Source organism: Crocodylus siamensis, chromosome 5 (assembly GCF_052110815.1).
Source record: "Crocodylus siamensis isolate JL-2025a chromosome 5, ASM5211081v1, whole genome shotgun sequence".
NCBI lineage: Eukaryota > Metazoa > Chordata > Crocodylia > Crocodylidae > Crocodylus > Crocodylus siamensis.
The window spans coordinates 102,653,806-102,680,911 of NC_143399.1; the positions used below are offsets into that span (position 1 = coordinate 102,653,806).

Consider the following 27,106-nt stretch of genomic DNA (forward strand, 5'->3'; position numbering starts at 1 on the left):
TGGAAGGGGTTCTGTGTGTTGGGGAGAGAACAGGGAAAGAGGAGTGGGTGTTGTTAGGGAAATAAAGTATTTTTGCTTCAACCATGTGTGCATCATAAGAGTGGTGCTGGGGGTGGCCAGTGGGGCAGGAGGGCTGGAGTGGAGGAGAAGGAGGGGGTCAGCCAGGGCCTTCTGCACCTGGTGCCCTGGCCTCCACTGACAGGTGTGTGGCTCTTCTGGGGCCTAGGTGGGGTGGGGAGAGCCCTGTTGGGGCCAGCATGGCTAGCACCATGAGTAGCAGGAACACAGGGTACTATTCATTGCTGGCAGGGGCAGCGCTGGAGCAGTGGGACACTGGTGGTCACTGGCAGGGGAAGGGGCAGCTGTGGTGCAGGGAGGCAGGGTGGCCAAGGCGGAAGCTGGTGGATGCTGCCCCTGTGGTGGGCACATGGCTCCTGGGCAGAGAAGATGCTGGCCAGGGATCAGAGGTTAGGGCTATGTTTCCAAGATGGCTGTCACATGCAGGCAGCTGACTCTGGCTTCAACATGGCTGCCAAGTGCTGTCAGCCATGTGGCTGGAGGCTAGAGCTCCCCTTGGTGGCCACAGGGGCACATGGCAAGGTTGGAGGGACTTGGCACTAGTACCAAGTCTCTGCATGTGTAGATACCTGACAAAAAGTGCTAAATATGCAGTAAATTTAGTCATGCTTAAATGCACATGTAGACGTGCTTCATAGAGTAGAGAATGATAGGTCAACCATGGCAGCTTGGTACACATATGAATGGTTTGCTTGACATGAGTGCATATCGGTCTGTGGCAGGCGAGATAACAGAATCCACTCAATCAATAAATAATCTGAGCATATAAAAGCATTTTTCTTAATATATATAGTTCTGCATTCAAGCAGACACCTGTATTTAAAACCAAGTGCTGACTTCTGTAAAGCGTAGGTTCTGACAGGAGGCTAACATCAAGTTAGTTCCTTAATACTCTCTGATAACATTTTGTCACAAATTTCTCATCATTTAACCACACTTTGCCAAGCCTGGTCCTTAATGGTTAAAAGTTGGGATTTCTATTCCATAGGACATTTCATTTTTAAAAAAATTAATTAAGCATATCCTTTCCAAATGAAAAGTTAAAATTTTTTAAATTTCCCGTGCAAACAAAAATCTGGAAAAATCCTTGAAATAATGAGTATGCTATTTAAAAAAAAAATGTTAAAACTAATTTAAGCTTGAGATCCTAGGCTCCATGGATCCCAACTCTGACTTCCAGGGCTTACTACTACTAATGATCTAATAGGCAGAGAAAGAGACTTAAGTCACTGAGGAATCTTTCATGCTTCTGGCTCCTGTCTTCCAGGCTCCTGTGTCCAGACAGCCCCAGCAGTTTTGAGAGGTTATAGCAGGGATAGGTAATGTTTTTTGACCAGAGTGCCAAAAAAACCACATCTACCTTGTAAGGTGCCACAGTGCCGGCATGCCACAAAAACAAAACTGGGACAGAGGGGGGTACATAGAGGATGCACTGCATATTTAATATAATTAATAATTAATGTTGCTGCTTTTTTTTTTTTTTTTTTTTTTTTTACAGTAAATACCAGGCTTTCTAAAAATTCAAAACCTGATGACAATAAATAAAACTCCATGTACTGCCTTGTACTTGTGAATTTTTTATTGTTAAGCATGTTCTGATGAGGGGGAAGAGAGGGAGAGAGGAGCAGGGAGCAGCAGACACCAGGGGAGTCACTGTGGGCAGGCTGTGGCTGGAGGAGAGCTGAGGTCAGGCGGGGAGCGGGGGCTGCCCCAGGGCTCTGCTACTGGGGCCACAGTGTGGGGCCCAGCAGTACCAGAGGTGGGGCCCAGCCAGCCTGCACAGCTCCACGAGGATGGGGCACAGCCTCCCTGCCCACAAAGGAACACTGCCTGGCTGGGCAGGACACTGGGCTCAGTGAGCTCTCTGCTTGGTCTCTGTGCCAGCCGGGTACATTGCAAGTGGGAGCTGCAGCTGCAGCTGCAGGCTGTTCCCTGGGCTCTGTACCCCGCAGCCAGTGCTTAAGTCTGACTCAGCCAGGAGCCTGCAGTGCCTGCCCTAGCCCCAGCCCCTTGAGGGGAGCTCTGGGTGGGCAAGGCTGGGACACGGGCAGGCTGAGGCAGCCACAGTGGCTTTTCCCAGGCTCCAGGGGGCTCCTGTAGCCAGGCCCCTGCACTAGGGATTGCTCTGCCCTGCCTGCACTGTACCCAGCATGCAGGGAGACCAATCCCAGAGATGGAAGCCTCTCGAGCCTGGCATCATGCTGCAGCCAGGCAGCATCCTCACATGTACAGGGTGGCTGCAGCTCATCCCTGTGGAGCTGCATGTGTTGAGCCAGGCCCCACCATGGATGTCACTGGGCACCCCTGCCTTCCTGCCCACCACAGCTCAAGCACACAGTGCCCAAGAGTAGCTCCCACTTCCTGCCCAGACTCCATCTTCGTAAGGGCCTGACCAGGCTGGCTTCTCCGTGGCGCCTCCCCCCACGCTGCCCAGACCCTATCCCGACCACCTGGCCCCAGCACTTGGCACCTCAGTGCTGCCTCGGGTGAGACAGGGTGTCTGCCTGCCTGGGCAGCTCCCTCCAGGGGACAGCCAGGCTGGAGGACACAGCCTGGGAGCACGGGGCAGGGACAGTACAGCACAGACAGCATCCCTGCCTGCATTCTTCTGGCTCCACCCTGGTGAGAGAGCTGCACCCTAGCCTACCAACCAAGGGCTGCTGGGTTATAGGCTGAGAACTCCAGCTAAGTTCTCAGTTCCCCAGGCCTGCCAGACTCTTAGTCAAGGAACAAGGTATCCTACCGCAACTCTGAAGTAGCCTGCATGGCAGGGCAGCCCTGGGTACAGTTTGGGACCTCTAGCATTCCTTACTTTGAAAAAATCCATATTGTAAGGGATACCCCAGGAACTATGGACCTGGAAAGACCAGACTCTCTAGCAACACATCAGACAAGCTGGCAGGAAAACAAGATTTCTGAGGGAACATAGCCTTAGTGTTTTCTCTCTCTCTCTCTCTCTGTTTTTTGTCCCTCTCTTCCAAATGCATCAAAACTAGTACATTTTCCTACCATTTGGAATTTAACAAAACAACCAGGTTATTAACTGCTTTTATAACTGTGCTCTCCACATGTTTTAATAAAGAAAAAAAAAAATCGATGGGAGTCCCTTTTTTTTTTTTTTTTAATAAGGACAGCAGGATATAGGGGATAGACATCAGTCAAAATATATTTAGGCCAAACCAGTATCTGATGCTTAGCATATAAAAAGTCCTATTGACAGCTGGTATTACTCATAGCTTGAGTTGAGCACCTTAAAATAGCATATAGAAAATAGAAGCAGGAAGTCATTTAAATTCACCATGCTCAGAATTGTTGAGAGCCTCAGTAGTTCTCAGAGGTTCCAGGCTGCATGCTTAAATTCACCATGCTTCCAAAAGCTACCCAGTAGGAAACTCTGAGGTCAGGGATTAGTGGTCTAGCCTTATTCCTAGCCTTATTCAAGATGCAATAGAGGCCTTTCTTTCCTACAAGGATGCAGAACCTGCAGCAATGCAGAAGATTGTGGTGCTGTTCTTCTCCCACTTTTAATATCTTAGCGATTAGAGTGCTTGTCCAGGAAGTGGGCGATGTGGGTTCAGTGCTCTCAGCTGACTGAGGGTATTCAAACTACAACTCCTATCTTCCAACAGAATGCAGAAAAGACAATTTCATTCAAAAGATATTAGATAAAATTCAAGAAACCATGTTCAGAATCATGGACTCCTGACATGCTAGCCACTACATTTCAGTCATGTTCACTCTCTGGCTCCATTCATCTTATATTCATTTTGGAACACTGGCACAGCTATAACCAGAGTGTTAGAAAGTGCTCCACCCAAAAATAACTTGTACCTAGTTGTTAGGGTCCTCTCCTGGGAGTTGGGAAATATGAATTTGAACTTTCTTGGTTTGTATTAAGAACTGAACCTAGGTCTCCAACTTTGTTGGGTTGGTGCTCCAACCCCTGAGAATGTCACAACCATTTCTTACGTTTTTTAAAAGAAAGTTGTGGAAGCAATGGAATTTTGTGCAGGCCCCTATCTTGTCAGTGATCCTAGACATTTTCAGGTCTTGCTTACTGAATCAAGCCTTCCTTGGAACTTGGGGAAAAGGCTTTTCTTTTTTACCTCATAATCATTATACAGCTACCAGATAAGTGACCAGTTGAAAATAATGGCCTTATTCTTTTCTATATGAAATGGTTCCACTGGCATTAATTTTGCAGTATAGTATAACAACTTTTCTTAGAACAATCTTTCAACAAGAAAGACATATTAAATAATAATTGTATAAGCAGAGCAAATATAGTCAACTTTTTTCTTTTAATTTTAAAGATTATCCAGATATTTCTACATAACATTGGGTGCATTTATACTTTCATTAATGCACCATTGTTAATACCCATTAACTTTAATACTTGGATAACCAAGTACTAAAGCAATGCACAGTAACTTGTGCTACTCTGCAGCAGTGCCAGCAGATGGGTTCTTTTGGATACTAACAGTGCAGTGGCCTACTACTACTGCGCAGTAGCATATTAGCACAGGTTTTGCCTGGCACGCTGTTGTGCAGTGTTATTAGGCTGCTGCACAGTTAGTACCTTATGTAGATGCACCCATTATGTCATTTATAAAGTATAGAAGTTCATGATACTTTACAAAAATTCAAGCCGTAATCATGAAGAAAAACTGTTCCTCCTCTCTTCCCATATTCGTCAAGGATAGTAACTGGTATTTATATGACCCAACTCAGTTGGTAGTATTTCTGTAAGACCACTATTTTATTTATTTATTTACTTACTTACTTATTAGATGGCTATGGCATCCTTCCTTATGAAGGCACAGAAAAACACTTATGAAAGAGAGTAAAACAGAAGAACAACATAATTTATAAAAACCACTACAGTAGTAAAATAAAGTGTAGGGCAACCTCTCCCTAAACAGTGTCCCAGATTAGCTTTGCCTGATTAACTTCTACTCAAGTAGGAAGGTCTTACAGTGCTTCCAGGAGACGTCCATAATCCAGCTCTAATAAGTCTCAAGGAGGAGGGATTCCCAGAGCACAGGGGCAACTACTCAGAACAACCTCCCATGTATTTTCACCAAACAAACTTGGCCCATTGGTTTGCATATGCATATGGTACTTTCTCAGCAGACCTTACAGATTGTGATGGGGTATAAGGGAGAAGGTTAAGCATCAGGTATGTAAGGCCCAGGCCCTATAGGGGCTTATTGTTCAAAAAAAGAACATTGACTTGTGCCCAGAAAGCTCTTGAGAGCTACTGTAGACTCTAGAGCACTGGCATTATATACTCCTGGTGACCCAACCTTGCCAGAAGGCAGACTGTAATATTCTGCACTCTTCTTGTCTTCAGCAATCCCTAACAGTTAAGTGTGATTTTCTTCCATGATGGTCTTATCTGTGTGTCTGAAGATCCTTGATGAGGCCTGTCCAGGATCAACACACTATTGCAACTCAGAAATAGGTTTTTGTGTGGGGTGTGTGGTGCTGGATTCTTGATTTGGTCTGCAACGTGCTGCTCCCGCTTTTCCATCTTCTGTTGTTGTCATGAGGTTCCTAAGTTCCCTGAAGCAGATTCTTCCTCCATTTGGGACAGCCCCAAATGACAGCCTCCCATGAGTTTACACTAATGTTACTTTTTTTTTAAGTTGACCTTGAGGACATCCCTGAAGCAGGTTCTCTGCCCTCTTCTTGAGTATATGCCTTGGCTGAGCTGGGAGAATAAAACTTGCTTTGGGAGTCTGGAGTCAGACATCCAGATGACATGGCCAGCCCAATGAAGTTGATATCAGATGATTATCACCTCAATACTCATGTGTTTGCTTGCAGAAGGATGATAACGTTAGTAAGTCTGTCTTCTCACTGGGTTCAGAAGATCTTCTGCAGGCTCCACTGATGGTGCTTCTCCAACTTTAGATGTCTCCTGTATGTTGTCCATGTCTCAGCTCTGTACAGCAAGGTGAGGATCACAACTGCTTGATAAACCATAACCGTGGTTTCAGATCTTATGTTGCAGTTTTCAAACACCCATTTCTTCAGTGGTCCAAAGGCTGCATTAGCACATTTGAAGTGATGTTGTATTTCTTCATTGATGTCAGCCTTTTGCGAGAGATGACTTCCCCAGTAAGGGAAATACTTCATGTTCTCCAAAGTCTTACCCTGGATCTGGATTACCAGGGCTGGGAACTGTTTATTAGGAACTTGTTGGTGGAGGACCTTCTTTTTTTAATGTTAAGTGTCAATCTCATTTTCTTGTATGCCTTTGTAAAGATGGTGACAATTGCCTGAAGGCCTTCTTCCAAGGAAGTACACACTAGAGTATGATCAGTGTACTCAATGATTGAGGTCAGAGTGATTTTGGTTTTGGCTTGGAGTTGGCTAAAGTAAAACAGCTTATTGTCCATTCAGTAAATTAGCCACCCTCTGGCTAGAAGCTTGTTGGTGGTCAGATGTACCATCACGGCAAGGAATATTGAGAAGAGTGTTGGAGCAATGACACAGCCTTCCTTAACTCCCATTTTAACCTCAAAGGGATCTGTGATAGATCTATTACTGAGAACCACAACTCACATATCATCATGAAGCAAGCAGAGAATGCTGAGTCTGCACTTCAGAAGAATCCTCCACACTACTTCTCACCTCACTGTCTCAGCAGCTTTCAGAAGTCAAAAGCTACTATTCTGTACTATGGAACCAGGAAACAAATCAGTGAGCTTATTCCTTCCAGAAAATTTGAATCATGTTATGTAAAAGAAATACTAAAGAGATAGTGAAATATTGTGTCAGGATTAGATGATGGAATTTGTGATGCTCTGGTTAACAGTTTAGAACACAGCTTCTTAATATCTTGTGGAAAGATTTGTATATCTTCTCTACTAGTACAGTGCCATATAAGTTCTTTTGACAAACTCTGCACCCCAGCTTTAAAGCAAAATTCACAAAATACAAGGAAGCAAAAAATTAACACGTGCCTATACAATTACTAATATTTATTCAAAAACACAAACTAAAGATACCACTATTAACTGTGTGCAACTTTCCTGCCTGAAACTTTCTGTTACTTTCTCCACAGACTTTCACTGTCTGAAGTACAATGTAGTCAGGAAAAATGATTTCATAAAATTGGGATGACATGGTTTAACATTTGCTCTGTCTCACATGTGATCTGTTTATAAAAAGTGATAGCAAAAGTCTTAAATGTGAGTTCCTAAAAGTGAGAAGCAAAATATTGTCACATTTTCAGAGATTCTGAATGAAACTCTGAAAGGATCACTTATAGTGTTCTTTCTCCCCTTTTCTCTCCTGTGGCTTTCTTTGTTTGATAAACAACCTGGAGCAGACAATTGCATAGCACTCAGCCACTCTCATACAGATATGTAAATAAGTGGACTGAAAAGCCCATTAGCATCTAGCCATTCCCATTGTTCTTACTGGGAACCATTGAATAATGAACTATTTTGAAAACCCGGTTACCTCTTTCAGTTGCTTAGCTGAGGGATGAGATCTGACATCTCACTTTTATTGAAGGCAATGAATATTTTTGAAAATCCAGCCATTTAAACCAATGTGACTCTAGTTTTATGTAACTGCACATGGTTTGTAATCATACTGCCTTGGACTATACCCTCATGAACACAGTGTTCCCAGAAACATAAATACAGTGTTCAGAAACAGAAAGGCTAAATGGAATTAGTACTTGGATGGGAGACCTCCAGGAAACAGCAGATGCTGCTGGGAATGGCATTAGTGATGCAGTAAGTGGAACTCTTCCCTTTGAGTCAGTTTTGAATCAAACTCCTCAGCACACTGTAAGCACACTGTAAGACAGCATCCTGCTGTTAGATCTTTGCCCCTTGCTACCCATTGCTATCAAAGATCAAGTGATGCTGTTAGCTCTTGCGTGGTGCCCTGAGAGTCTAACATGGGTAATTTCATTCCATCTCCCCAAACACCCCCTCCATTTTCAAATTTTCTCACCATTCCTGGCAGAAAAGGTCTTTGGGTACAATGAATGCCAGGCTAGAGGCTGCTGAATTTCTCTGAAGTATTTCTGTTTATACCTTTCATCCTGAAGGCAACAGATGTGAGATATAATTATTAATGATGACAATCTACTATAATAATTAAGCATTTAAAAATAATTAACCTATAAATCTTGCTATTAACGGCCAGCTACCATTTAAAGCAGATGATAAGGGGAAAATAAACTGGGTAAGTATAGACTAATAATCCCATCTTTATAATAGATAGATAGATAATATTTACCTTTTAACTATTATTTGGTAAATACTTATCTTTGTATTTCTGGGAACTACAAGATTACTATATTTTATCTATTGACAAATTATCTACATACTAAAACTGTTCCAATAGTGAGAACAGTTACTTCTTGTTTACCTGGTCTGATTTTGCTGAGCACTCAATTGCTCTCAATTGAATACTGTTATAAGGGGTTTTATTTCATTCAGTCAATACTTTAAACAGTCTTTTAGAAAGCTTTGTCTAGATAGGCACGCTTGTGAAAGCTAAAAACAAAAATCGGCAGCAATAAAGCAGACATGAAATTTAGCAAATATCAAACCCATGTGAGATATTGTATTACCTGAGTATCTGTCTCTCTCGGGTTTATTTCATTTCTTTCTGGAGGGTTTCAGGTTATGTCTTTCTTCAGTTTAAAAAGCATTTTCATTAATTGAGATTTGTTTTGCTTATCAGGAATTGCCAGCACTGATACATGACCACCAAGGGCAAGCAAAAGGAATTTTTTCCCAAGACTGTTTGAGATAAATCTCATTGCGGAAGGTTAAGAAATTCTGATATGGGAATTCTAATTCCCTTCCATTGAAATTAAGTTGGTTTTAATTTAAATGGAAACCGGAATAAAGACCCAACATTTGTTCATTTGCACATACTGGATCAGATGATTTAATTTTTACTTCTAAACAAGCAGGTGCATCTCTATGGTCATCTGATCCTTTTTTTTTATAGAAAGAATGCATGACTTAGGGTACTGATCACAGTATTGAGTAAGGACTCTCGCACTGACTAGATGTACTGTATAGACTTGGAAAAACAGCAAGTTGTCCTGGGTCTCAATTATCCTCATGTTACAGATGAAAATAATCCTCCACTAATATCAAGGGTATGATGGGAGAATGTGTTTGTTGTTGTTTGTAAAATAATTTCTAACCAGTAAATGCTATACAATAATTATTGTATGGCATTCATTAATTTGGTAACACAAAGGATTCAAAAAGAGTTGACTTATCTCTATGTTAAGTCCTACATAAGCATAGGAAGACATAATTTGTAGCTAATGAGCTAACGAAGTAGAGACTCCAGTCCTCAAACCTGCTTAACTTGACTACCTTGAAACTGTTGGCAAGGTAGAGACTGCAGGGGTGCGGACAAGCAATAAGAAAGAGCTGACAGGCAGCAAGAACGGAGTTGTAATGATATTTGAATGATGTGGACAAGAAGATAGACATTCATGTGGTAACATAGGAGAAGCCAGATTGGGATTCAAAGATAATGAGCAGACCAGAATAAAGAGTAACTGAAATAATATTAGCAGCTTTTTGAAGACAGAGATGTTGGGGAGGTCAGGAAGGAGAAATAATAGTAGTATGCAGTAACAGTAGAAGAGGTACAGATGGTCAAAAGTGATGTTCCATTTATTTGTTTGAGGATAAGGTCAACCACAACATATTTTGAATGCAATTGATTAAAAGGACAGGGAAGTGATGAGGAGTTAAGATAGATGTAGTGAATCAGAGTACAGTATAATGGTACTGACTCAAAGAATGGATGTGGTAAGGTTGGTGGTAAGTCTTTTCTTATGGAACTGCTGCATGGGTCATAGGGAAATGCTATAGTGGTACAACAGGTTTTGTGAATATTTATGTATGAATCCAAAGCCTATTTGGTGTCATCACAGCATTTCTGGTAGTATAAAAAGTGAGTAAAAGACTTATATAGTTACAACTATATCTTTAGAAACAAATGCTGAAACTGTATGCCATCTTCACGGCTTTGCTTTTCATGACTGAGTCTCAAAAAAAGGCATGGAAAAACCATATTGCCCTTCACATTTTGTCTTTCACCATACATTTTCAGGGTTACAGCTGGGCAATTATTTTATTTACCTAATCACAAAAAATGTGTCTGGTTAATGTGAAACTACTTGAAAGCCCCATCTTAGGTTGTAATAGAGCCTAGTAGTTAAAATGATCTTGTGGAAGGTAGGATACCTTAGTTCAAGTGTGGGAGGGCCTGTGGACCTAGGCTGCATACACATGTTCAAATGAGCTGAAAGAATTCTCCCAGTCTTCCTGGTAGAAAAAATTATTGAGAGGCCCCTAAATAAGCATTGGGATGCAAAGGGGCCCTTGTCACATAGCTCAGCCTGCTTTGGTGACAGATGACGGCAGTCAACAATGCAGTCCTGAGATGCTGGTGGCCTGTGCAGCAGCTTCTCTCACAAGACTAGTATACAGAAGTTTGGTCTCCTGGAAACACATTCCAATTTCCCAGGAGAAACCATAGATGTACAGACATTGAGGATTTTTCTCCAAGAGCAAAAATTGGTTGCTTTGGGAGAAATATAACCTGGGAACAATCAGAGTTAAATGGCTCCCAGGAAAGTATTTCCAGGAGACCAAATTTCTGTACACTTGCCTTGTGAGAGAAGCTGCTGCACAGGCTGCCAGCATCTCAGCATGCTTTTCTTTCAACCCCTCCTAATCCCACCCTCCATGGGTCTAGAGAAACTGTAGAACCAAATACTTTTTTCCTTTAGAAAAATTACATGTGCATGTTATCCGAATTACCTTGTTATACCATATGGCCTTAATCAGACTCTTGCCTACATGACCAGTGAAAGAAGAGGGTAGTCAGGTATTAGGTTGGGGGGGGGGGTCAACTTTCAGTATGTTTTAAATATGGTTTACTTAAAGTCGTAAAATTTTAAAAGAAAATGAGAGCATTTTCAAGCAGTAGAAAACCCGGCTTTTTTCTGATATCTACTTCAGAGAATCATAAAATAGAAGGATTGGAAGGGACCTGTAAGATCATTGAGTCTGGTCCCCTGCCATGGGCAGGAGGTAACTGGGCTCAAATGAGCTCCATGGGGTGCTTGTCCAGCCTCCTCTTGAACACCTCCAAGGATGGTGACTGCACCACCTCTACTGGGAGTGTGTTCCAGATTCTAGTTACCCTTACAGAAAATAAGTTTTTCCTTATGTCTATCCTATGCCTTTCGTCAACTAGCTTGTGCCCGTTGGATCTCGTCCTCTCAAGAGGTGCCTTTGTGAAGAGTTGTTCCCCTAGACCTTGGTGTTCATCCTTGACATATGTGTAGGTGGCTATCAAGTCATCTCTCAGTCTTGTCTTACTCAGACTGAACAGGCCCAGTTCCTAGAGTCTCTCTTCATAGGACCTATCCCCCTGGCCCCTTTCTCTGTACTCTTTCAAGCTTAGTCACATCCTTCTTGAAGTGTGGTGCCCAGAACTGTACACAGTACTCCAGCTGTGGCTTCACCAACACTGAATAGAGGGGGAGAAGCATCTCTTTAGATCTATTGGCAACACATCAGCTGATGCACACCAAAGCTCTATGTGTCCTGTTGGCAACTTCATCATAGTGACAACTCATATTCATCCTTTGGTTGACTGTCACCCCCAGGTCCCTTTCAGATGCAGTACCAGCCAGTGAACCACCACCCATTGTATAGTTATGATGAAAGTTTTTCCTACCCAGATGAAGGACCCAGCACTTATGCCTATTGAACTTCATCTGATTGCGTTCAGCTCATAGGACCAGCCTGTCAAGGTCATTCTGGATGCTTGCCCTGTCTTCAGATGTGCCCACATTTCCCCACAGCTTGGTGTCATCTACAAATTTAATAACTGTGCTTTCCACTCCCTCATACAGGTACTGAAAATGCAGCTATAAACAATATTTTTAAATTTAGTAAATTATCAACTTCATTTATTTCAGGTGTGTTCCCTGTATTGCTTGCCTGCAGAGGATGAGTATGTGAAAGGTGCTGTATCAACAGCCCTGAAGACTGAAGTCTTCCATTTATCCACAGAATGCATGCAGTAACCCAAAGGCAGTCAAAGTGCAAGCTTCCTTATATTGAGTCCTTGGCAGTGACATGGGAGAGCTCTCAGCCAATGGAATGAAAAAAAAATCATTTTCTTTCTGTTTGGCGAATTACTGGGAAGTAAAAGGGGAGACAGATTTACAATGTGTCAGCTGTTCTACTGTTATTGCCCGTGTGCATGCTCATATCCAGTAACACATAAAAGCAAAGCTGTGATAATTTTGTCTTAGTACACAGCAAGTCTCCATCCCCTTTTACCTTATAGCTAAGCTACCACAATTTAACCTTCAGTTTCTGCATGGTAAGAGAGTATACAAAAGAAGTTATTTTAGAACAGCTAATGTTCAGTAAATTCCTACTTCCTCTTGCCTTAAGGGTAGCTCCACAGGCGACTAATAGAGAGGGCAAGGGGGCGGGGCACATGTGCCCCACCCCCGCAAAATTGGCCCCTGGTTTGGCACTGCTCAGGATGGGACAGGTTTTTTGCTGTGCAGGGCAGTGGTGTGTTGGGAGCGGGGAGGGGGAGGGACACTAAGCCACAGCACAAAAATGTAGGCATGGATATGGGGCTTTTGGCCCACCCCTGGGCCTGCCCACAAATTATGCCTTCCCAGACTCAGGAGGCACCAGTCATCCCTGGGTACCTCAGTCATTTTCCTGCACTTAGACACATATTAAAGGCTTGAATGGTGCTGGTGCCTTTGGAACTCACTTCTCATGCAAGCCATCTTTCTGAGTCTCCATGGGAATGCCTGTGAAAGGAGTCTGGCAAGAGTAGCTCTTCTGTCATGTGGAATCCTCTCTACTAGTAACTGCTACAAATCCATCAATAGATTACAAACGCGGCCTCCAGTCAGCCCTGAGAGAATAGTTTCTGTTCATCAGTGAGCTGACTTTCAGATTTTCAGCTAGGACCAAAAAGGTGAAGGGCTTGATGTCACTTTAATATTCTCTAAACCATCCAATTCTCAATTCATTTGGCTTTTATGCAAACTATTTCAAATCACTCTTTTAAAGTACGAAAACCAGCCTGAGTCATAAGCCATTTATTGACTTGGAAATGATTTTGTAAAACTCTTCTTTATCTGAATAGCTCTTTTCAATAAAAAGTTAATTAAGAGGGTGTCAAAATTGTGAGAAATAACTAACCTGACTTCCAAGAGAGACATTTTATGGCGGTCCCTAGTTTGCTGAAATCAGAATACAACAGCATACTTTTTGAGTATTTAATTACTCCTTTTCTGTAGCTGGACCTTGTCTTCTAAAAAAATAATATTTCCCTTATATTAAGATAAAAATAGAGTGCTCCTTTGAAATAAACAATTCCTATAAGCATTTATTGCTCTGTATATAACTTTTTATTTCTCTAAATTGCTTTCACATTCACTCTGTCATAATTGAGCAGAAGAGAAAGACAGGAAAGCTGAAGCACAGTAACATTACCAAATATGAATTAACCACTTCACTTAATTGGTTTGATTCTTTAATGTATAATTTATATTGGCTAATTATACAGCTTTTGTCATTTAAGTGGTGAAGTAAATACAACCCATCAGTCTTCTTCTGAAGCATATTTTAACAGTTGGAAATCAGCCACAACCATCCACAAGGCTAGCTTAAAACTATCTAGCACCCAATGTGTTATGGGTGAGTCCACAAGGTCCAAGGCAGGATGTGCTGAATTGTCCTTTTTCTTAACCATTCATCATATGCATTACTAGGTAGGAAAGAATGAGTGTCAGTTCCTTTTTAAACAGAAAAATCACCAAATAAATATTTAAGTGTGAATTGCTCTCATTGTTTTTTTCCATACAAATATGACACCTCCTTTTCACCTGAGAGGTAGTACATTCATTTTCTTGATCTAATTTAGAAGAAAGGTCCCCTTTCCCTCCCATCAGACAAAAATCCTTCTTTTTAAGGGGGGGGGCAGAGGGGAGCATGTTTGGCTATGAAAATGTTTACAAATTATTTTTTCCCTTTGTCTGTAAAGGATGTAAAGTCATTTAGAAAGGCTGTTATAGGCTGTTAAAATACACATTAAAAACCCCCATGGAGGCATACTTCTACTAAGGAAAACCATTCCTCCTTCCAGTTATAAATACAGAATTCTGTCATGAACTCTCTTGTTTTCTGAAATGTGGGTCAAGAGCTACAGCTCAAACAGTTTGGAGGTCCCCTTTTTTTTCACTGGTCCTTTTCATTATCTAAAGATATGCAACGTGGGACTTCCCTGCTGAATACTCTTAAAACACAGTTTTTATATATATATAAAACACATTTTTTATATATAACAAAAAACCCATGATCAATCCACGGTCTTCCAGCACTTGAATTTCATAGCGCAGCTAAGCCTGCCTGATTTTTTAAGATACCCTCAGCAAGCAAAGGTTCTATTTACTTTCTTGTGTGTGTTTCGTAAACATGGAATGCATTATTTATCTATGTAGTTTCTTTTATATGTAGTTTTTCAATATAGTTTCTTCATTAATAATATATGATCTTTCACTTTTTTGGAAAAAAATATAATCCTTCTAGCTAAACACAGAAAATAAGTCTAAACTTTTTCCTGTTATATAAATAATTTGTCATTCCATAATATAATAGGGCATGCAGCATCTTTGGCACAGGAACTTATTAGGTTACTTGCTCCATTAATGAACAATCTTGGTGAGGTTCTGAGTGTCCCCGCTCACACTGAACAAGTTGAGAGCACTCAGGGGTCTTGCAGGACTGGGCTTAATAGTGAAGCTTATTAACACAAAACAGAGATTAGGCACTAGAGACTTCTAAACAGTGACAACCCAGTGGGTAAGCAATCTACCCTATTAAACACTTGTCCTGATTAAAAGAAGCTGAAGTTTCAAGGGGAAAAGAAAAACAATATGAAATAATCAACTGAACAAAAATGCAGTTATGATGCTTGAATTATTTCCTTCCTTTATCTTCATTTGTCTTTATGTCTATGCAATAGTGTGCTGTTGAGAAGTTCACATGCATGACATGCCAAGTTAAATTCACTTAATCCTTTACTCTGCCTGAATATGTTTCCATTAACCAGAACGTTTGCTATTTCTGTTCTGCTTCAGTAGTAATTACTTCTCCCATACCTAGATACAGTAGTCATTACTCCTCCCATGCCTAGATACATTCCCTGGGTTACATACCTAACAAAGTCTGCGTCAGTGAATGACTATCCTGAGAAATTATATCCTAATTCAATAGGGGTGGAGTGATGTTGTACTCACAGCAGTCCAGGAATTATGTTAGAGGAAAAGTTTTTTGTGCAGTTAGTCCAATAAAATACAACACCTTCAAAAATCCTTGCCTCTCCCAATTCACTGGAATATTCCAACCTCTGATATTTTAGCTGTAGGCCATAATAGATGTTTATATCTAGTACAAATGTTCATCTTAGAAATTTCCTTCTTCTCCTTTGTTGAAAGTAACTGCTATTATTTAGTTTCTTTGGCATTTGATATAATAGAAGAATTCCAGTAGGGTATAGAAAAGAAGACAAGCTTGAACTTTTGGGGATATTTTGCTCCCAAACAGCCATGATTAGACAGAAAAGTTATAACTACAGTATATACATTAAATAAAATCTTCAAGGTTGTCTTCATGGAGGTGTAAAAAAAAGAAGAATCTCATTGTTTCTCTGTGGGGGAAAAAATATTGTTTGGCATATGCGATGTTAATATATTTTTCTTTACACTTTCAAAGCCTTCTGTCTATTAAGCCACAGAGTTATATTGTAAGAGAAGTTCAAGAGCTGACTCAAGCCCATAACAGTAAAGAGCGTAGAAACTTTGACATAAAAAAGAACATTGAGAGCTATGAATTAGTCACACTAGAGAGTTGTGTTTGAGCTTTCTGTTGGTTCTGAGACTTCCGCTAAAATGTCATGAAATCCATTACTGAAGAAGGATAGGTCAAATGTTTATAAATGAGAGAAAATTATGTTGTTGTAACAACACAGGTATGGTTCTATGAGTTCAGGTCCTGTTGACTGAGGGCCAGTAACATGTAATTACAATATAATATGGATACCTCACAAAGTAGGCTTGCAATTCATTACACTCAGAGCTATATAAATAGTGGGGGGAAAGCAGTGCCATTTTATTTCCAACTTGTTCACAAAATATTCTGTTCTGATTATATGAGAATGTCTGCTTTCTGTCCTTGCATGGGTGACTGGTAGGGGGTGAACTTGTCCTCTCTGACAACCAACACTGATGCTGTCAGTAGGGGTGGTTCCCCTCCAACAGGGTCAGTGGCTTCTGCAGGTGCACTCTGCCCCCTCCCCCCTCCCCCGATTCAGGAAGCACCAGTTACTCATGTGTCCTTGGCTTGGGATTGCTTAACGTTTGCAAAGCTTATTACTTCAAGTAAACTCTTAAGGACCTCATTTTCAGACATGCTGAACAGCTACAACTCTGCTAAGCTTCAAAGAGAGATGCAGGTGATAACACTTCTGAAAATCAGGTGCTAATTCATTCAGACGTTTTCCAAATTAACACATTTTTGAAAAAGCCTAATTTAGACTAAATCATATAAATTGTTGGTACGAAATCTCTACTTTTCTGCTAAGAGTATTTTCCAAAACAGAATAAACCTTGATAGGTTAATTGGGTGCAACAGACTTTAACCCGCTTCTCACACGAATTGTATTTAGACAGGAACCAGTACTACTTTTGATTTTACCATCAGAAATCATTTGGGCAAGGTACAGACATTTAAAAAAGCCCAAGGTCAAATAAATCTAAATTACATACTTTTTTGTAAGTGGTGTGTTTAGATCAATAGTGAACAAAACACACATCCACCCTTGGTGGTGGGTGGGTGGTGGGTATACAAATCTTAGCTAGGGTTCCACCATTTTTTAACTGGCCTAAGCATGCCAAACTTCTGGTCTGTTTTGGGTATAGACTTGTTTTCTGTGCCAAACTTCTTTTCTGTTATGGGTATAGGCCAGTTTCTGATCACCCATATTGATAAAAATGTAATATCTGTACCTGGCTTTGAAGAGTAATATCCACTTTGCTTGAACTTCCAAAATCTTTTTCTTGTTTTAGAAAAAAGGTGCAACTTACCAGCTCTGGATCAGATCTTGTAAAATGCCAATACATTTTTGTATCGAAAAATCTGCATGACTGGACCTTCTAGTCTGTAAAATCATTTCTTTTCCTCAGTCATAATGGATAAAAAAATCTATTTCAAATTATTTCATCATGAGTTAGTCTCCCTGCTGCCTGGCCTCCAACTCTCATTTTTTTAAAAGGTTTATTTACATTGATATCATAAACCACAGTCATTTGGAAATTGATGTTTAACATAGAATAAAACATACTCTTCGGAAACCGGGGCGGGTTGTCATTTACATCTGTGAGAGTGATGTTTACAGTGGTAGTGCCAGCTAGTCCTCCCAGCTGTCCTCCCATGTCCTTGGCTTGGATCAGTACTTGATACTGTTCTTTAACCTCCCGATCCATGTTTGGCAAAGCTGTTCTTATTACACCTTGGAGGAAAAAGAGAGAAATCCAGTACATATAAAGAAAAGCATTTTGACTGCAAGTCAACTGATTATATAATGCTGTAAGCAGTAATTTTTTTTAAATAGCTTTAACAGCGAGTTTTTAAGTGCAGTTTAGACAAATATTTCTTTGGGATCATCTGACAGAGATGATCCTGCCTTGAGTGGGGGGTTGGTCTAAATTTCTTCAGGTCTCTTCCAGCCCTATGTTCCTGAGACAGTCAATTATTTCTTGAGACAGTCAATTAAAGACTTACAAGTTTCAATGGAGAAGCATGTTTTCTTTAATGGTGTAAATAAGGAGAGGATGAATGTCTGTTACATCAAGAAGGAAAGGTTGTGAGGAGCAGCCCAGATCCTTAAATGGGAGAAGGTGTGAACTTTTGAAAAAAGAAATGCAGAAAGATGTGAGTAGCCATTACTATTTCCAGGCAAACAGAACACCCCACTTCTTTACCAAAACGGAGATGCTCACTAACTAAGTAGCATCCCTTTTTACACATGGAAGTGTTAGATGATCAAATAATCACCTGACAGGACAACTGAATGTGCTGAAACCTTTTGCTTGTTTGAAAAGCTATTGTAAATATCCTACTTGCACTACTAAATATAAAATTAATCATTAGTTAATTCAGTTTGAACAGCTGACACGTAGGTCTTCAATAACTTACTTTCTCATATGTTAAAAGTGTGGCTTGTGGCCCAATTCCTTCAGAAAGGTATGCTATCTTGTCATAAACCAGCCCCATATAATGCAATATAATTAAGCAATAAGTCTCTGAAAATGGTTCAGTGCAGGCAGTTTAATGCAGACAGCCTGTGTGGTTATGAAGCAAGCCAGTTGGAGAAGGATTATTATTATTTCAGAAATTCTTATTTATGAATGTTTGGCTGGTTGGTTTTAAAAGCAGTCTTCCTTTCTAGTGTTATAATGTAGGTAGTGTGATAAGAAACACTCTCTTGGGATGCCTGTTATTTCTCTAGCAATTAACAGCTGGTGTGTCAACCAGTAAGAATGGAATCAATTAGTTTATAATGCTTGTTAGGAGTCTAGAAATAACTTTTGATTTGATTTGCCATTTTCTCAACTTATCAAAAATTCCTATTAAATTGAATTGTATAACAATAAGATTGTTTTTTTTTTTTCCATTTCTAACATTGATGGTGGTAATAACAACAATTAATAATCATGTCCTCCCTCCTACCCTGCCATGGCATTCTGGGAACTGTAAAAACCCAGAAAAATAATAACTTTCATCTACTCCTTTTTTGAAACAATTAGGCACACATGCATATAGCACTGAAGCAACATATTGTCATTCTTTTTAAAAATACAATATTGTAAAATGGTCTTTGCTTGGCAAGGCAGCACTATCAAATTATAAAGTTCAAAAACAGATAAAGTAACTGAAAATACAGATGTAAAAAGTGAATAAAACATTAAGAAGTGTCAGCACTGTGTATCACTGCTAAAATAATGTATTAGGGATTGAAAATAGAAAGGAAAAGTTGCAACATATTTTTTATCACAACAATTTTTTTGTAAAGAGGAAAAACCTGATCAGCTTTCCACTTAAAACACTCTTTCCCCAGGTTTACATCTATACTGTTTTACAACATCTTTCTTAAGATTGAGTCTAAAGAATAAAGAGCTATGGAAATTAATAATTTCTCTTATCATATGAATAAAGGTAAAAAGAAAATTAAAATATACCCCCAAAGGGGGAAAGGCTCTGATATATGCAGTACTTGGTGGAACAAGCAGAGACTGTTTCCTGACCAGGAGGTGCAATTCATTTGATTTTTACATTACTCTTTTAGATATCGTGGAGTCGCTTCAACTCTGTTTAAAATCTTCCTAATGGTCCTTAGTAAATGAAGAATTGGCTGTCATTCTGGAACCGAAGTGCCTAATCAGCCACTGGTTTTCCTGTCTGGAAGTCTGAGGGTATTCTGCAATTTTTCTATAAGAGATCTCTGTCTCCAGTAAAAATCAATGAGAATAATTTTAATGTCTAAAATAGTTCATAGGCATTTTTTCCTCCACCTCTCACCCTATATTAAAAGACTAAATGATAAACCACTTCTTCTACTGGAAGGCATGTATTATATAGGAGGGCCAAAGAACTTATTTAAGACTAACCAGAGTAAACAGTTGTTTAAAGTAATGACTGCCAAGAAAGAATAGAATACAAGAAGAGTTAGGGCCATGTTGCACATTACACTTAGGACATGTTAAATGCATTTAAAATATGAACATCCAAGTGTTCAAACACTCAAACACATGCTAAGTGCACTTGTGTCACTGTAAAGTTGCAACTTTTCACAGGAGGAGCATCTCCAGATTGTTTTAAGTAACACATGTTCAGCTGTCATCATGGAGAAAATATGAACAATTTGCAGTCCTCCAGCATTGCCTAATCCTGCTTACAGAGGCAGGTGGTATTGGGCAACTAGGAAAAAGATTCTGAGTGGTGTATTCAAATTAGTGACAAGAGAAAGCAGGGGGCTGATTCTCACATCCCCCAGCTCCCATCAGCTAATTGTTGGTCCTAGCCACAACATCACACCAGAGTCTTGAACAAACTCAATGCAGGGCTGAGGCTAACAATCAGCCGTTTGTCATTCCTAGGCCCAGAACTGTACCAGATCCAGTTCAAGACTTTGGTGTACAGCTGGGGCAATCAGCAAGCTATGCTTGTTAGAGATCATAATAAACATGATCAGAACATTTTCTAACTTTAATACTGTATAGATGTAACATGTGCTGTGTGATCCATGTGACAAAGCCCTTAGTATTCTTCTTCATTTTACAAAGAACAGGAGAATGTTCTCTCAAGGCTTATTCTAAGAAATATGTCTCCACACATTTCCTGCTGTACTGAATGCATTTACGTTCCTCTTCCTGCAAGGTTTTAGAATAAAACCAACTGTATTTCTAGCACTTGATAATACTCGAAGATTTGGAAATATGATAACACTGCGGCTTCCAACTGGCTAAAATTGATCAAACATTGGTCTCAATCCTGAAGATAGGACCTGGGTCCATATTGAGCCAACTGCATTCAACTGGGCTTAAAATGATGTGTGCCACGACGTAATACAAACCAAAATTTTTAACCCCTAATATATTGTCAAACATGAATGTGTTGTTAAAAAACCCCGAATATCCATCTTCTTATCTATGTATTAATGTTTCTGTTTTCTATTTCTGCCATTACCTTGTGTATCCTCCCAAAAGGCTCTGTACTCCTCTTCCTTATCAAAAACACCAGAAGGGAGACATATTCTGGGACTGTGAAATACTAGTGTTTCAACTTCTCAGCTATTTTCTACATAGGAGAAATGGGATAAGGCTATCAAATATTTGGGAATATTTGTTCCCACACCTCATGGAGTTTAGAGTGGTTATGTCTATCATCTCTCTTGAGGTGGCTTTCAGACTCTCTATTGTCTGCATAGTATCAGCGCCCTCGCGGCTGATTCCTTTGCTTTGAACCTTTTGCAACAAAAGGTCAGACTGAAAGATAAAGGCACCCAAAAGTGCTGGGAGCTCCTGAAGGGTATTTTAGCAGGTTGAGGATTTACTCAGCTCAAACAATCTTTACTTGCCTGCAGTCCTTGTTTATTGTCTCTGCTTCTCCAGGGCAAATTATCTCCATGCAAAAATGAACACAGACAATTAACAATACAAAGAAACAGGTAGCGTGTGGTCTTTTCTCAGACCAACAAGAGGGCCCAGAATTGAGTCTGCCACCACCAGCCCATACTTTAGCAAGTCCCAATCACTCTGTTAACTCTCAGTCGCTCAGCATCTCTCTGGGCTTCTTCATAGTCTCTCAGAACTATAGAGAGTGTCCTGGCTCAGGCTTCCATCTTCAACCCCATGGCTGGACTTCCTGTCTCCCCCATGGGCTCTCTCTGGAAGTCTTTTACCTCCCACAGAGCTAACCAGTTACTAGGGCTCTGCAAAGCTTCAGTCACTGATTTGATTCGATCCAATTTGGCGGCCAAATCTCCAAATCCAAATCAAATAAGAATATCCTTTAATCTCTTCAAAAAGATTCAGAGAGATTTGATGATTCAGACAAACACATCTTTACATGTTTTTTCTATATACCTCAAGGTACCAGGCAGCTCATGAATGCTGAGATACTGGGAAAGATGGAACACCCCTTGGGAGCTCAGAGGGGTGCCCGGCGCAGTCGGCAGTGGACCCAGAAGTGGACCAGAAGTGCTTCTGGTCCACTTCTGGGTCAGCCGGGGAGTGCACGGGCCCCCTCCTCTCCATCCTACATACAGCTCAGCAACTGCTGACTCCTGGATCTGGGGGCGGGGGGGAGACCTGGCTTTCCCCCACAGCTGATCACCAAGCCAGGGAGGTTGGGGGGGTACCAAACGTGCTCAGCAGTGGACCCAGAAGTATTTCTGGTCCACTTCCAGGTCTGTCACTGAGCACGGGGGCAGGGGGGTTGCTCCTCTGGGATGCTCCACCTGCCCCACTATCACAGCATTCATGAGCCATGCCTGGTACCTCGAGGTATGTAGAAAAAACATTTAAAGCCATGACTATGCCTGAATCATGGATTCTCTGAATCAGCATCAAATCTTTGGATCCAGCCAAATCAAATTCGGACAGTGATATGAATCAACAAATTGAATCACTGTCACTGACTCGAGCTGAATCTGAATTGAATATAGCCCATTTTGCACACCTGTACTAGTTACCTTTGTCAGCTGAATAAGTCCTCCAGAGTGGTCCTGGAGCTGGAGCTGCAACTCCTTCCATGCAGCCTGTTACAGGTACAATATTAGAAGCCCAACAAGATGACATGATGGAAGCACAAGAAGAATGGCAGTAAACCAATGTGGCTGCACAAGGAGTTTCTAGGATGCCTCAAATGTAAAAATAAAGCATACAAGCAATGGAAAAATGGGCAGGTTACCAAGGAAGCTTATCAGGAAACAGGAAAAACTGCAGAGACAAAATCAGGAAGGCAAAGATAAAGAATTAGCTTTACCTGGTCAGGAAGATTAAAGACAATGAAAACAGGTTCTATAAATATGTTGGTTAGAAAAGGAAGACCAAAGAAGCTGTGGGTCAACTGTTAACTAGCCAGGAAGAACTCTTAACAAAAGATGTAAAGAAGGTGGACTACTTAGCCTTAGCATTCACAAAAAAAATTAAACTGTAGCCAGATGCCTAATAAGGAATATTTGCATAAAGAAGGGGACAAGTTGGATAAAATAAGAAGAGAGACAGTCAGAGAGCTTTTGATGAGCCTTGATGAGCAGGGCCTGATATACTTCATCCTAGGGCAGTGAAAGAACTGGCAGAAGACATCTTGGAGCCCTTGGCAATGGTATTCTTGAATTTCTGAGAGATAAGCAAGGTACCAGAGGACTGGAAAAGAGCCAGTATAGTGCCTCTGTTTAAAAAAGGCAAAAAGGAAACCCAGGGGTATAGATTGGTTAGCATTACCTCAATACCTGAACACTTATTGGAGCATATCTTAAGAAAGGCCATTTGTAAGTATCTAGGGGAGGAAAGGCCCATCAGAAGCAGCTAGCATGGATTTACAAAGAATAAATTATATCACACAATCTTGATTTCCTTCTTTAAGAAAGTAACTATTTTGGATGAATGAAGGGAATTCTGTGGATATAGTGTATCTGGACTTCAGCAAGACTTTTGACAAAGGACTGCATGACTGTCTTATAAACAAATAGAACAAATGTGGGCTGGGGAAAACTTCTATAAGGTAAATAGACAACTCTTACAATAACCTCAAACAAGGGGTGTATACTGGCACTACTGCTATTCAATATGTTTATTAATTATTCGGATTCTGGCATAGAAAGCTTCTTGAGCAAGTTTGCCCACAAGGCAAAACTGCAAAGGACTGTGAACACACTACAGAATGGGAACACAATACAGAAGGACTTTGACAGATTGGAAACCTGGAATGAAGCTAATAGGATGAAGTTCATTTCTGATAAATGCAAGGTACTATAGCTTGAGAAGAATAAACAAAAACACAAATACAAAATGGGTTACAACTGGCTGGATGGCACCACTATGGAGAAGGATCTGGGAGTGTTGGTAGATCAAAGATTCAATACGAGTTTTCAGTGGGGCACAAAAGGCAAATCTGGTTTTGGGATGCATCAACAGAAGCATTATATGCAAGATGTGGGAGGTGATAGTGCCTCTTCTCAGCACTGGTTAGGTTTCTTCTATAGTATTCAGTTTTGGCCTCCACATTTTAAAAGGGATGTGGAGAAGTTAGAGAGGATTCAGAGGAGGGCAACAAAAATGATAAAGGGCTTGGAAGGGAAGTCATACGAGGAGAAGCTGAAGGAGCTAGGGATATTTAGCTTGTGGAAAAGAAGCTTAAGAAGAGACATGATAGCAATCTTCAGAAGAAGAGGTGAAAACACCTTTTCTCTCTTACTGTGAGGATTAGGGTGTGGTCCAACAGCAAAGTACATTTAGACTGGATAGCAGGAAAAACTTGATGTTACCAAGTACCTACAAATTAGAACAAGATATCTTGAAATGTTTTATCAAGAAAAAGATTTCTAGTTCACCATGGCATCACTCCATTCCCCACAAGACTGTGTCAAACAGTTAGCATTAAGGTTAAGTCTCCCCCTTCCTCCCCCGGGTACCTAAAAATGTCACATTTTGATTCTGAAAGTAAAGATGCTGGTCATATCCTGAAATATGATGTCCTGCTAAATGGAGCATATGAGAAAGAAACTTGCCCTTTGGAGATCATATACTAATAGTCCTGTGCAGCTCCCACCTCCAATTATTGATTAATCAGGTAGAAAGGCTCCTTAACACTCAATCTGACATTCAAGAACAGCTTCACTGCTAAGAGAAATTCCATGTGTTCAAAGGGACTCGTGGGCAACTATTCTTCTATATATTCAAGACACACCCTTTGTAGCACTATGCAAGTTCTTAGTTTCTTTTCTGAATTATTCAATATAGAAATAAGAATGACATTTAGAAATATAGGACAAGACACCCAATTAACAAGTCTTACAGTCCTTGAGTACTACAGTCTCTTTACACATACCTACGATACCATGGTTAATAACCTCTTTCTTCCAGCAAAGAGGCCAGATACTGATCACTTGCCCTACCATTTCAAATTAACAATATGAAACTAAAGAATTATTGCTTGAGAATCCTAGAATCTAAGCAAGAGAGTAAATAAAATGAAAAACAAGGAAATAAAATGTGAAAAAGGGGAAGGAAATGCACAGCACTTAACACCAGATACATCCTTAAAAGCATGGACGATATAATGGGAAAGACCTCTTTAACCCATACATATTTTAGACCTTCTAAATTATATGTCTGGTGGCAATTTATTCCAAACCCGATTGATGACAAGACTGCACTATGTCCAAAGTAAATGTATTGGCTTTTGGATGCATCATCAAATTAGGCATTTATTTTTATGCAACCCAAAAACACTGACCACATGGATGCTTAATCAAAGTTTAAACATTTGAAAGGGTAATGGATAATGTTATTGCTGATGAAATGTTTACCTGTCTTAGGATCAATGGAGAAATATGGTTGCCCCTGAAGTATGCTGTAAACCACTCTGGCACTGTTTCCATATGTGGGATCATCAGCATCTGTAGCTTTGACTTGAAGCACATAAGCACCTACAAAAAATACAGGCATTTTAACTTCCAATAGAAAACGTAGATTAAGGATTTTTTCTAGTTTTTTGATGGACTTTGCTATAATCCACTTTTCTTTGGAAACAGGAAGAGAACAATGTCTGTCTCAGACTCTTAACAGTAAAAATGTAAGTAGCACCAGGGAGAAAACAAGATGGATATTCTGTATTCAGAAGAACTTAAATGCCATTTAATATCTGCAAACTGGATGGGAAAGCAGTTAGTTTCTTCTACAGGGGGAGGTCAGATGCAACAGGGAATGCAAGTGAGGGCAGAAGGAAGGAGGAAGCTAAAGAAAACTGGGTCTCCTGGGAATTTTACCAGTTTAATAAAACTTCACTGGGAATTTGAGCAATGTGGCCCTGAGGATCTAAATGGGCATTTATACACATACCTTTTCACACTGTGATATGCCAGAGATCGGACATGTTGAAGCAGACTCAATTACTCGAGTCTGCTCTTCATGTGAGCAGATGCACATTCTCTTGTATCACATGCAGTTGTATAAGTGGTGACATACACATCAGCGTGCAGAAAATGATGAAGGTGTGCTTTTGTACTAAAACACCTTCAGTGTATTTTCATTCAAAAGTGCAGCACCCCCATTTTCTCAGCGCTGACTCACGTTTAGCTATTTATACAAATGCATGCGCCGCAGTGCCATGCAAGTGCAAATGTGTACAAATGCCCAATAAGGCAAGGGCAACTTTCATAGATTCATAGATGCTAGGGTCGGAAGGGACCTCAATAGATCATCGAGTCCGACCCCCTGCATAAGCAGGAAAGAGTGCTGGGCCTACATTACCCCAGCTAGATACACATCTAGCCTTCGCTTGAAGACCCCCAGGGTAGGGGAGAGCACCACCTCCCTTGGGAGCCTGTTCCAGACCTTGGCCACTCGAACTGTGAAGAAGTTCCTCCTAATATCCAATCTAAATCTGCTCTCTTCTAGCTTGTGGCCATTATTTCTTGTAACCCCCGGGGGGGCCTTGGTGAATAAATACTCACCAATTCCCTTCTGTGCCCCCCTGATGAACTTATAGGCAGCCACCAGGTCGCCTCTCAACCTTCTCTTGCGGAGGCTGAAAACGTCCAGTTTCTCTAGTCTCTCCTCGTAGGGCTCTCTTTGGAGAGCCTGACACTCTGAAACCTAACATCTTTACCAAAGTCTCCTGAAATCCATGCTAATGTTCATCATATAAGAGAAAAAAGCCAGTATCAAGTGTTTACATCTGCCTAGAGGTGTTTAGATTGAGGGAAAATTATAGAGCCATAGAATCATAAGGACCTCAAGGTCACCTGATTCAACCCCCAGCATGAATGTAGGAATTATTTCCACCCAATGCTTATCCAACCTCTTCAAAAAAACCTCCAATGAAGAAAGTTTTGCAACTTCCTTGAACTGTTTATTCCACTGTTTCACTCAGTATGTTGGTTTCTTTGCTATTAGTTAAACAAAGGCAATTAACAATACTGTTTACTTTGTTGCATCTGCTCACTATGGAAATTCATTTCATATAGTTATCAAGTCAGGGATCCCTCCAAATGTTAGTATCAGCAGTCATTGCCTTTTCTGATAATAGGGATTTTACAATTGCACGCAGAAAGAGACACCTGTGTGACTCCAGCTCTAGAGATATCGCTTACAGTAAGACCATTTTACTAAGCCTGAAGAAAAACC

The 27,106-nt window shown here is 40.6% G+C and overlaps 1 protein-coding gene across 1 annotated transcript in view; it reads right to left on the reverse strand.

The window, feature by feature from the left end:
- The window catches only part of CDH12 (cadherin 12), a 953,181-nt gene that overhangs the window by 82,212 nt on the left and 843,863 nt on the right, over nucleotides 1–27,106 (reverse strand). Inside the window, exons 8-9 of the mRNA XM_090049941.1 lie at nucleotides 25,288–25,407; nucleotides 17,536–17,703 (exon numbers count right to left, since the gene is read on the reverse strand). Coding sequence (XP_089906067.1) covers nucleotides 17,536–17,703; nucleotides 25,288–25,407 — 288 coding nt within the window. The remainder of the gene's footprint in view (nucleotides 1–17,535; nucleotides 17,704–25,287; nucleotides 25,408–27,106) is intronic.